The sequence below is a fragment of the Palaemon carinicauda genome, chromosome 11 (genome assembly GCF_036898095.1).
Source record: "Palaemon carinicauda isolate YSFRI2023 chromosome 11, ASM3689809v2, whole genome shotgun sequence".
In the NCBI taxonomy this organism is placed as follows: Eukaryota; Metazoa; Arthropoda; class Malacostraca; order Decapoda; family Palaemonidae; genus Palaemon; species Palaemon carinicauda.
The window spans coordinates 131,076,250-131,089,147 of record NC_090735.1 but is presented as its reverse complement, the minus strand read 5'-3'; the positions used below and the strand labels follow the sequence as shown (position 1 = coordinate 131,089,147).

General features: G+C 33.8%; 1 protein-coding gene across 4 annotated transcripts in view; it reads right to left on the bottom strand.

The window, feature by feature from the left end:
* LOC137650217 (neuron navigator 3-like) overlaps positions 1-12,898 on the bottom strand; it is a 1,066,036-nt gene that overhangs the window by 153,852 nt on the left and 899,286 nt on the right. For all 4 annotated transcript variants that reach the window (XM_068383449.1, XM_068383448.1, XM_068383447.1 and 1 more), the window contains 2 exons: positions 9,783-9,909; positions 9,193-9,294 (listed from right to left, as the gene is read on the bottom strand). In XM_068383449.1, the coding sequence (XP_068239550.1) occupies positions 9,209-9,294; positions 9,783-9,909 (213 nt within the window). In that variant the 3' untranslated portion in view covers positions 9,193-9,208. The remainder of the gene's footprint in view (positions 1-9,192; positions 9,295-9,782; positions 9,910-12,898) is intronic.

Below are 12,898 nucleotides of genomic sequence, written 5' to 3'. Positions count from 1 at the left end.
AACTCCAACTACTCCATCTCTCTCTCTCTCTCTCCAACTCTCTCTCTCTCTCTCTCTCTCTCTCTCTCTCTCTCTCTCCCCAGACACAATTCTCTAGTTAAAAAATGATGGATCACTTCTTGGTTTTAAATGCAAAAAGTATTATGTTCATGCGATAAACAACTGCGTGCATTTGTACTACACCCAGCAATGAAGCTCTCTCTCTCTCTCTCTCTCTCTCTCTCTCTCTCTCTCTCTCTCTCTCTCCACACACGCACAGATACGTATAAACATTATACACACACACATTATACATACATACATATATATATATATATATATATATATATATATATATATATATATATATATATATATATATATATATATATATATATAGTGAAATAGGAGATGAGGAATGGAGAAGTATTGATTTAAAAGCTCAAGATAGAGAAGACAGGCGAAATCCAATTGAGGCCCTTTGCGTCGATAGGCGTAGGAAGAAATGATATATATATATATATATATATATATATATATATGTGTGTGTGTGTGTGTGTGTGTGTGTGTGTGTGTGTGTGTGTGTGTGTATCCAACGAACTGCGGGTGGAAGATTCATTTAAATTTAGGCCCGGCGTTTAAGTCATAACGTTTTACAAAGAGTAAGTTTCACGTTAGTTTTTGAAGATAATTGTTTAAACAAGGAAGAATCAATACTCCATTACCTATCAATCTCCACAATACTTTAAAACACAGCAATTAAAATAAAGAACGTAATTTCTTTCTTGGCTAATATTCACTCTTTCCCCATTGTATTAATCCCACAAAAGGTAATATTTACATTAATAAACATAAGTTTCGCGTAACTCATCTCCTGGAATATCAGTGATTAATCTCTGGCATCGTCGTTCAATTAGTTCATTATGCATTGCACAAGATCTATAATTCCGACCATCCTTTACATTCATATCTTCCCGGACAGTTCCATCCTGTTCGTCATACTAGGTTTGCAGTTAATTCTAATAGTCAGGCCTTCTCCGTCATGAGGCTCAATACTAGACAGTACTCCAGAAGTTTCATTCCAGCTGTGACCAAGTTGTGGAATGATCTTCCTAATCGGGTAGTTGAATCAGTAGAACTTCAAAATTTCAAACTCGCAGCAAATGTTTTTATGTTGAACAGGCTGACATAAAACTTTTTACAGTTTATATATGAAATATCGGTGTTACTGTTGTTAATGTTTTTGAAATATTTCATTCTAATTGTTCATTACTTCTTATATCGTTCATTTATTTCCTTATTTTGACGTTGTTAATAGTTTATATAGGACATATCTGTTCTGACGCTGTTACTGTTTTTAGAATGATATATTGTTAATTTATTCTCATCATTTATTTATTTCCTTATTTCCTTTCCTCACTGGGCTATTTTTCCCTGTTGGAGCCCTTGAGCTTATGGCATCTTGCTTTTCCAACTAGGGTTGTAGCTTGGCTAGTAATAATAATAATAATAATAATATCACTTAGCTTTTTTTCCCTGTTGGAGCCCTTGGGCTTATAGCACCTTGCTTCTCCAACTAGGGTTGTAGCTTAGCTAATAATAATAATAATAATAATAATAATAATAATAATAATAATCATCATCATCATAATAATAAAAGGAACAAGAAGCTTCACAGATCAAAATCAATCATTTGGTAAGGCTTCAGGACATACCAGCTCTGAGGATTTTAGAAGGCGTTTCTACTCTGAGAGCTCTCTTAAGAGAGGGTGGTAATGCTAATGTATATTCAAATTAGTAGGGGACGAGAGTCTTCGTAATATTTACATGTGATTTTTATCTTTAGTATTAGCTTCTTTTAATCACACTTTTAAAAAGTAGTGATTCGCAATTTAATCAATATATTCATTTATGGTTTAGCTGTGCGTGTGTGTATGTATGTATGTAAATATACATACATACATACATATATATATATATATATATATATATATATATATATATATATATATATATATATATATATATATATATATAATATATATATACATATATATATATATATATATATATATATATATATATAACATCATCTAATCCTACGGCTATTGAAGCAAAAGGCCTCGGCTAGATTTCGCTTATCGTCTCTATCTTGAGCTTTCAAAACAATACTTCTCCATTCATCATCTCCTACTTCACGCTTCTAGTCCTCAGCCATGCATGCCTGGGCCTTCCAAATCCTCTAGTGACTTGTGGAGTCCAATTGAAAGTTTGGTGAACTAATATCTCTTGGGGTTTGCGAAGAGCATGCCCAAACCATCTCCATCTACCCCTCACCATGATCTCATCCAGATCTGGCACTCGAGTAATCTCTCTCATAGTTCCATTTCTGATCCTGTGCTGCCATTTAACCCCCAATATTCTTCTGAAGGTTTTTTTATCGAATCTAAAAAATCTGTTGGATACGGTTTCATTGTCATACTACCACTCATGTCCATCCAGTAACACCGATCTTACTAAAGGTATACATAGCCTGATTTTTATATTTAATTTCAGGTGATTTAATTCAAAATTTTACTTAACCTAGCCATTATCTGATTTGCTTTTTTCAATCATTCAGTAAACTCAAATTCTAAAGAATCTGTATTAGAGATCATAGTTCCTAAATATTTAACTGATTCCCCTCATTAATCCTTTTTCCTTCCAATATAATTTAACCTCCCATTGATTATTCCGTTCTCCTCATCTCTGTCTTTATTATTATTATTATTATTATATATATATATATATATATATATATATATACTGTATATATATACTGTATATACGAGTTTGTGTTTTGTGAAACATACTAAAAACCGCTTGAAATTACTAAATGTTCTGCCATAAAATAAGAAATAACACAAAAACTACGTCTGGAATAAACGGTATATCAAATAAAAGAAAAAACTCAAATAAAAGAAAACTAATTGAATGTCGTAAAAAAAATCGGTAACAAAGACAATATTTAGAAAGAAAACAAATCAAGTAAAAAAAAACTAATTGAAAGTTGTAAAAAATCGGTAATAACAACAATGTTTATAAAGAAAAAAAAATCAAGAGCATAGATGAACTAGAAATAAAAAATACGTTTTCATAGTATAACAAGTAAAATTCTTATCTTAGGTATTTGTTAATCCCAATCCTTAAATAAAAGACGCCCAAACAAGGGTTACTTAATGGCTGATTCAGTGATACCTTCTTGGATTAGCTTTTAACAGCCACAGGTCAATTGGAAAAAAGAATGTATCACAGATTCGATCAGAGAGGTAAACAAAAACCATATGGTCTGAGATTATTCGTTGACAATACAAGACTGACATGGTAATAGAAAGTAGTTTCTTGTCTTGGAGAGAGAAAAAAAAAGGAGAAAAATATATCAATTATTCCTTCAAAGCACCGCCATGATGCAATTAGCTGATTAGTGATGATAGAGAAAACAGAAAAAAATATAGTTTTTTTAAATTGAATTCTAAAAATTTTTATATATATATATATATATATATATATTCAAATAAGCCATAGCTCTTGTCTTTGTGTGATTTCACCTGGGGCTCTGATCCCGAGGTCGTTAATCCAGACATTAATGTATAAAAAATATATGGCTTATTTGAATATGAAAAAAACACGTCTAAATGTGCGAAAATTTATCATATATATATATATATATATATATATAAAGGAACAACCTAACTCGAAAATCGATTTTGTAAACTTATTTAGCAGAAGAGAAAGGAAAGAAAGATTAAAAGGAGGGAGAGGAGGAGGAAGAGGAGGAGGAGAAAGAAGGAAAATGCTAAAAAAATTAATCTTCATGTTTCACCCTTGTTTGAGATTGCAACCAGCAAGAGCACCTCGTTCACACGAGTGCAAACCACCCACTACACTGCGCTCTGAACAAACAGCAAATGTGTTTAACAAACCACCCCAGGAAAGTAAGCAACGCCCAAGAATGCATAATCAACACTCAGGCTCTGTTAGGATCCGGCAATATAATATTAAGGTGGACTCGGGCACGCTCAGATAACAATCGCTGCTTCGAGATGGACTTGAGGCCTTCCGGCTGTAAAATCAAGGTAAGGAAGGATGGTCAGATCCTACCGTGGCCACAGAGAGTCCTTGGACGCCACTTGGCTTATTGCTGCGTAAGGTCATTCCATCAATCGACCTCTATAAGGAAAGGTGACCAGCCAATTCAAGGGCTGTGTTCTTTCTCTGCGTGACATGACCCGGCTGTAAAATCAAGGTAAGGAAGGGTGGTCAGCTCCTACCGTGGCCACAGAGAGTCCTTGGACGCCACTTGGCTTATTGCTGCGTAAGGTCATTCCATCAATCGACCTCTATAAGGAAAGGTGACCAGCCAATTCCAGGGCTGTGTTCTTTCTCTGCGTGACATGACCCGGCTGTAAGATCAAGGTAAGGAAGGATGGTCAGCTCCTACCGTGGCCACAGAGAGTCCTTGGACGCCACTTGCCACTTGGTTTATTGCTGCGTAAGGTCATTCCATCAATCGACCTCTATAAGGAAAGGTGACCAGTCAATTCCAGGGCTGTGTTCTTTCTCTGCGTGACATGACCCGGCTGTAAAATCAAGGTAAGGAAAGGGTGGTCAGTTCCTACAGTGGCCAAAGAGAGTCCTTGGACGCCACTTGGCTTATTGCTACGTAAGGTCATTCCAACAATCGACCTCTATAAGGAAAGGTGACCAGTCAATTCCAGGGGCTGTGTTTATTTTCTCGGTACGACAGCTCCTACCGTGGCCACAGAGAGTCCTTGGACGCCACTTGGCTTATTGCTGCGTAAGGTCATTCCATCAATCGACCTCTATAAAGAAAGATGACCAGTCAATTCCATGGCTGTGTTCTTTCTCTGTGTGATATTACCATAACATAATATTGCTTACGCACAGCATACTAAAAAAAAAAAAAAAAAGGCCCATACAACAACGACAAATGCATTCGTTTCTAGTCCACTGTAAGACAAAGGCCTCAGACATGTCCTTATTCATGTCTGGCGTTTGGTTAATTTTCATCACCACGCTGGCCACTGAGGATTGTTGATGGTGACGCATATAATTACTTCCAAATATAAAAAGGGCTTCTGATCGAAAGCAATGTTTTAGGGCAGCTTTACTGTATAATTCTGCTTAGAATACCATCCAGTTTTACTTTTTAAATCTTGAGGATGTAATCAGTAAAACTGGGCAACAATTCCAAATGGTAAATCACTCAGCCCACGGTTACTAGGTCCGTTGACCACTCCTGGGTTACCAACCTGTAATGACGTCAATATGTGCTACATTCACGCAAATTAACACGGTTACTAGGTCCGTTGACCACTTCTGGGTTACCAACCTGTAATGACGTCAATATGTGCTACATTCACGCAAATTAACACGGTTACTAGGTCCGTTGACCACTTCTGGGTTACCAACCTGTAATGACGTCAATATGTGCTACATTCACGCAAATTAACACGGTTACTAGGTCCGTTGACCACTCCTGGGTTACCAACCTGTAATGACGTCAATATGTGCTACATTCACGCAAATTAACACGGTTACTAGGTCCGTTGACCACTTCTGGGTTACCAACCTGTAATGACGTCAATATGTGCTACATTCACGCAAATTAACGTGGGGGGTAGCAACTTTGCCCCTCAAAACTTGCTGAAAAACTAGGAAGATTACCATTTTAGCACCTGCCCCTCCAAGTGCAAAAAAAAAAAAAGTTTGCTGCTATACATTATATATATATATATATATATATTATATATATACACACACACGAGTATACATACAGTATATATATATATATATATATGTATTTATATAAATATATATACACGAGTATATATATATATATGTATATATATATATATATACATACATATTGTATGTGTGTGTATCTGTGTCTATATATATATATATATATATACACGGTATATATGTGTGTGTACCGTTATATCACTATTCTATTAAAATCAATTATTACTTTTACAAAACCCGTAACAACCACAATAATAACCGTTAAATAGATTTTCAATGTTTTGTTTACGGAGTAGTAGGGTTCCGCACCTTTAGAATTGCGGTTAACGTTTAATGTCAGTGTTAATTGCATTTGACTCCCCAATCCCTCCCAACACTCCCCCCAAAAAGAGAAAGATTTAATTAAAACTACCTGGAAACAACTACAACTCTCACCACTTTTTTGCACTAGTTTGCGTCGAGAACTGGTGATCTTACACAAGATAACAAATGTGAATGCTATAAATGTTATCATTGTTATTATCATATATATATATATATATATGTATGTATATATATACATATATGCACACATTATATATATATATATTTATATATATATATATATATATTTATACATATATTTATATACATATATACACACATTATATATATATATATATATATACAGTATATATATATATATATATATACTATACGTACATGTGTATATATATATATAAATAGAGAGAGAGAGAGAGAGAGAGAGAGAGAGAGATAAATAGATAAATATTCAATTGTAACCAAACAGAAAAAGAGAAAATATATATTTGTTCTTGAAAAATTATTTCCATATATGTTAATATCTATACGATTTACATCATCTAATGGTAAAAAATAGAAGCAAGAGATTTATCAAACTATAAACATGATGAATTTCCTAGTATGAGAAAAAGAAGAGATTAAGATTATTCTAATTTAATTTTCTTCCTTTTGTGTTTTTTTTTTAGGTTTTATAGTTTATATATGGGAGATATAATTTAATGCTCTTAATGTTCCTAATATATTTGATTTCAATTGTTCATTACTTCTCTTGTAGGGTATTTATTTCCTTATTACCTTTCCTCACTGGGCTATATTTCCCTGTTGGGCCCCTTGGGCTTATAGCATCTAGCTTTTTCAACTAGGGGTGTAGCTTAGCTTATAATAGTAACAACAACAACAATAACAATAATAATAATAATAACAATAATAATAATACTGGACTGGCACCACAGGATTATATAATTAACGAAAGAAAGAAAAGAGGAAATTTTTCATTTTCCAACATGGGTTTAGCTTAACAACAACAACAACAACAACAACAACAACAACAACAATAATAATAATAATAATAATACTGGAATGGCACCACAGGATTATATAATTAACGAAAGAAAGAAACGAGGAAATTTTTCACTGAATATATGAATTAATATTGATGTAAACGCAAGGGTAGTCTCAAGGAACGTCTACGTTTAATCCCCCTGAAATATCCCCCAAAGATCAACAAATCCCCTTGTAAGAGGACCATCAATCATCGTTAATTACTGCCGTCGTCAACAATTACAGTTACCCTTCCGGAAGAACAGCAAACGTCACTTTCAATGAGGAAAATACATCTGAACACAAGAACAATAACCACTTGAGGGGAACTTCCAGACGTAGGAGTCAGCCGAGTTAAACAGTCGAAACGGAATGCAATCTAATTTGCATGTCAATCAAATGTCAACACAATTATGTAAATGTCCCGCAGGCCTAAAATCATCAGAGCCCTCACCTCCACGACTGGAAATATAAATAGGAATGACATAATCACGAGTATTATTCGTGACATTGTGTTGGGACGCTTTGCAAGGTTAACTTTAATACATAATCAATAATGCTGCATTATTAAAATATTAACACTGAAATATAATTTGATAGATGTATTGATTGTTACTCTTTTTCTATTAACGTGATTCTTTAATAATAATAATAATATAAAATAATAAATAATATCAACAACAACAACAATAATAATAATAATAATAAAAATAATAATAATAATAATAATAAGAACGGTTGCCTTCTTTTAGAAGGACTTTGCTTTAGGTTTGGGCTAGACCGTAGTCCCGATCGGCTGCCCTGCCTGACATCGCTTAGACCCCGGTAGTGTATACTCATGTGTTGTACCAGTCACCAGCGTTCTTCCTTCCAGCTGCAAGGAGTCCTGGCTCGGTTAGGTCGACATGTGAGGTACCAGTTATGATTTTAGATGACGTTGGAGTGGCTTTGTTTGTGTGTGTATTGGTCTGTAACACCCATGTGCTTTAAGCAACCTTATCAGTCAATTCTGGACACCCGAGGATACACAAGAAACCGAGGAAAACAAAAAAACCCGCTGGCGAGATGACTTAGACCAACATAAGCAACAGTGGCACAGAATAGCTTGGGATAGAAGTCTGGAGGAACCTGGGGAAGGCCTACATCCAAGAAAGGACTTTTGAAGACTGAAATGATGATGATGATCAGTCAATTACACACGCAATCCCCAAGTGTCTACACGGATAGCAAAGTGTCCGCCTCTCTGACTGGCCTGATTTAGTGTTTATTTATATACCATCTTTACGGAGGCTAGGTTATTTCGGGTCGTTTTGCGTAATAAGAAAATAATGATAATAATAAAATGAATACCATTAATAATAAAATCATCGTAATGATTTTAAACTGTTAAAATATTCTTAATAATCCTCCTCTTCGAGTGATAATTCCTAACAACGATCTGATAAAATATATAATAATTGATGATAAAATCTTATATGAATAAAATGGCTTTAACTGCGATATATTCAAGATTGAATGTTTCTTAAAAATACTTTCTGGGTAGCATGTATATCATATTCTAACGTACAATGAGAAATCTTAAAAGGAAAATAAAAATATAGATTCTCTCTCTCTCTCTCTCTCTCTCTCTCTCTCTCTCTCTCTCTATATATATATATATATATATATATAAAGAATTTTATGAAATACATTTAGGAATCGTTCATCATTAGCAAATAGCTTACTGGGGACACATCATCTAATACCATCCACCAGCAAAAAACGAAAACGAACTAAAGTAGTTAGTCATACAACATGAGAAAGAAAACGTATAAGAATCTACACTACAGAAAACGGATAAGATTTTTAGGCTAACTATAATATTACGAAATATTACCTTCCCCACAAGAGTTCTCTCAATTTTCCAGTTGATAAATAAATAAAACAATATTAAAGAATGAAGGAAAACTCGAATGTATGCTGCATTTCAAAATACAAATTCTGTAAATAAAGCCGATCGCAATATACAATATAAAACGATGAATATATACGATAAAAAATGAAATTTCAAAGGTATGTACTCACTTTGAGGCAGCTGTTGTTACCATTTCGCTCTCGAGTTTTTTCTCTCGAAGCTTTTCAAGCTCCTTTCGTTCCTGCTGGGCTTGCTTTTGCTGTTGTTTGTATCTACGAAGTGTAAGAATTGGAATACAATTACACAGAGAAACATTTAACTTCTTCTATCAATGTCAGAAATATAAAAAAGATCCATCACAAAATTCATATCCACTTTGGATGTTACTTATATTTTATAAGTATAAAGATCAAGAAAAGTTATCATAAGCAGATATTGTGAAGCCTCATATCTCTGAGAAATTACCAGTTTTGGGAATAAATAGAATAAGTAGCTAGCTTAAACTTTTGACTTAATCTGCCCCCCCCCCCCAAAAAAAAAAAAATTAAATATGGCCAGTTAAAAGCTTTACTTATATCTATTTGATAATCATGGAATTTACAAGACATCTACGCAAATAACGGCAAAGTCTTGACTAATGATGAAAAATAGAAAACAAATTTCCCCCTCGATAACATATCCGAAACATTTTAAGTAAAAAAAAAAAACAAATTCATACAAATAAGCTCATTACATTCCCGTAAAAATTCGAATTACGTACCTAGATAAGGCAAAGAATAAAGAAAGGATTGCTTGAGGTTTCCGTCCTTGATATCCTTGGCCGTGAGTCCATCCAAGGCCACCCCGACGCCGCCAAGGTAAGCCAAGGACGAGTTAATGTTGTCCAACTGAAACACAGAAAACGGTATTGATTAGAGAAAACGAATACTGTAATGGTTATCAATGGGTGACTAATACAAAATATAAGTACGTACCACCTTAAATATTTATTATTATTATTATTATTATTTACCAAACTACAACCCTAGTTGGAAAAGCAGAATACTATAAGCCCAGGGCCTCCAACAAGCAAAATAGCCCGGTGAGGAAAGGGGAAAAAAATAAAACTAAAATATTTTAAGAACAGTACAGTAGTATTAAAATAAATTAGTATCGATATTAATTTTACAGACATTTCCCTAGTTCATAACCACACAAGTAACTTGGATAAATATTCTCCATAGTAAAAAGTCATATAAGATTATACCTACTGTATAAATCAAACCTTAAATGAAGGACTCCTATTTAGTGGAACTTGTTCTTCAACAGTAAATTTATATTCGACAAAAATTCTTCTAATATGTTTTCATAATATACCAGGTACCAAAAATATTAAGGAAAACCAATATCTCATATTACAAGATATTCTTGTATATATCACTTATAGCCTTATCATTGAGTTTCCCAATACAAAACAGTTTCTTAATAAAAGATTATATATATATATATATATATATATACACATATATATATACATATATATACATATATATATACATATATATATACATATATATATACATATATATATATATATATATATACATATATATATATATATATACATATATATATATATACATATATAATATACATATATATATATATATATATACTGTATATTGCTTGAACGTTGAAGAATCTTGTTAATCAAATAACCCAGAGCTTTTGTTTACTACTCTACACATAGTAACACATTTCGTAATTACAATATTTAAACCAAAATAGTTAATATTACGTATGTTATGTATGAACTTAAAAGAAAAGGTGCAGAACCTGTCCTTTACGTCGTCTTGCTTTAAAAATAATGAATAATCAAGGAAGTATTTATCGATCCTACCATGAATACGCGACTATTTTAGAGAGAGAGAGAGAGAGAGAGAGAGAGAGAGAGAGAGAGAGAATGTAATTTTGTTCGGTTAAATACTTAATTATGAGAAATAAAAGACTAAATTATCAAAATTTCCAAAAATAGAAAAAAAATAGAATATATGATTACGAAATTGCGGAGATAAAAAACCCAGAAGTTTATTTGATTTATCGCTGACATATGTAACTTTCCTAAAAAATTTAATGACCCTCCACCTTAATTATATGATTATACGAACAGGGCTGTCACTAAGCACACGGAGTAACCCGGTAAAATCCTGATTTACCCGCGAAGATAATTACCTAGTTATCTCGTTGGCGGTACTGAGATCTGGCGGTCTTACTGGCGGTAATATTTTACATCTCTTTGATTGATTAATTGATTGATTTAAGGTTTTCAGGCATCCTGACATCTAGGGTCCCTACATCTCTTTGAACGTCCGGTTCATAGATACTCGGCCGTAAATCACCAGCCGTTTGGCGATAATCAAATTCTTCTAACCATGCATGAATTTTTACCACAAGCTCAATCTTTCAATTACCGAAATAAACCTCATCAGAATACGCGACTATTTTAGAGAGAGAGAGAGAGAGAGAGAGAGAGAGAGAGAGAGAGAGAGAGAGAATGTAATTTTGTCAGGTTATATACTTATGAGAAAAAAACGATCATATCGAAATTTCCAAAAATAAAAAATAAAAGAGAATGTAATTACGTAACTGCGAAGAAAAAAAAAACCCAGACGTTTATTTGATTCATCACTAACAAATGTAACTTTCCTGAAAAAAAAAAAATTAATGATACTCCACCCTTAATTATAAGAACAGGGCTGTCACTAAGCACACGGAGTAACCCGGTAAAATCCTGATTTACCCGCGAAAGATAATTAACGAGTCCTCTCCTAGCCGGAAATATTTACATCTCTTTGAGCATCCAGTGTGACGGTTTGAACGATCCCCCGGTCTCAGAATTCTCCTTGACATTTATGATGGTTTTTTTTTTTCGCCATTAGCTCGCTTCGCTCGCATGAAAATAAAACATCAAGCTCGTATGTACTGGCAAGCGGTAATGTTGAGCTGCGCACGCTAACATTACAGGAAAATAAAACATCAACCTCGTATGCACTGGCAAACGGTAATGTTCGCGCATGCGCAGATTATCAAGGAGTATTCTGAGACCGGGGGATCGTTCAGACCTTCACACCGGTCCATAGATACTCGGCCGTCAATCACCAGCCCGTTTGGCGATAATCAAATTTCTTCAAATTTCTTCTAACCATGCAATGAATTTTTACCACAAGCTCAATCGTTCAATTAAGCGAAATAAACCTCATCAGTCTGACAGCGAATGGCTTTGAAGTTAAGCGACACTGCAGATTAGAGGCCAACTTTTTCGGAGGACATGATGGGCAGGTCGACTATAGAGATACTGTATGAAGCTAACGAACTTAATTTTTAATTGGATCGCTAAGACTCTTCTCTTTATTATGCTGAAGGGCGATAATCTGACGTTAGTATAGTACTGTATATTGTTTTTTTTTCTTATTTCTGTTTTGTATACATGAATTCTCTCTATATTTTCTTATTCTTAATGTTATCTTCATACTTGTCTTACTAGTCTCTCTCTCTCTCTCTCTCTCTCTCTCTCTCTCTCTCTCTCTCTCTATATATATATAATATATATATATATATAATATATATATATATACAGTATATATATGTACATACACACACACATACATATATATATATATATATATACACATATATATAATTAGGTGTGCCTAGTTGCCAGTCAACCGCAGTGGGTCGCAGAGTTCCCGTAGAGAGAGAGAGAGAGAGAAACTGAAAGAGAAGAAAAAATACTGCTGAGCCTCTAAATCTTCGCCAAGAATGAGGGTGAAACAAGTCGAAAAGATATTAGAAGGATTTTCTCTCTCTCTCTCTCTCTCTCTCTCTCTCTCTCCTCTC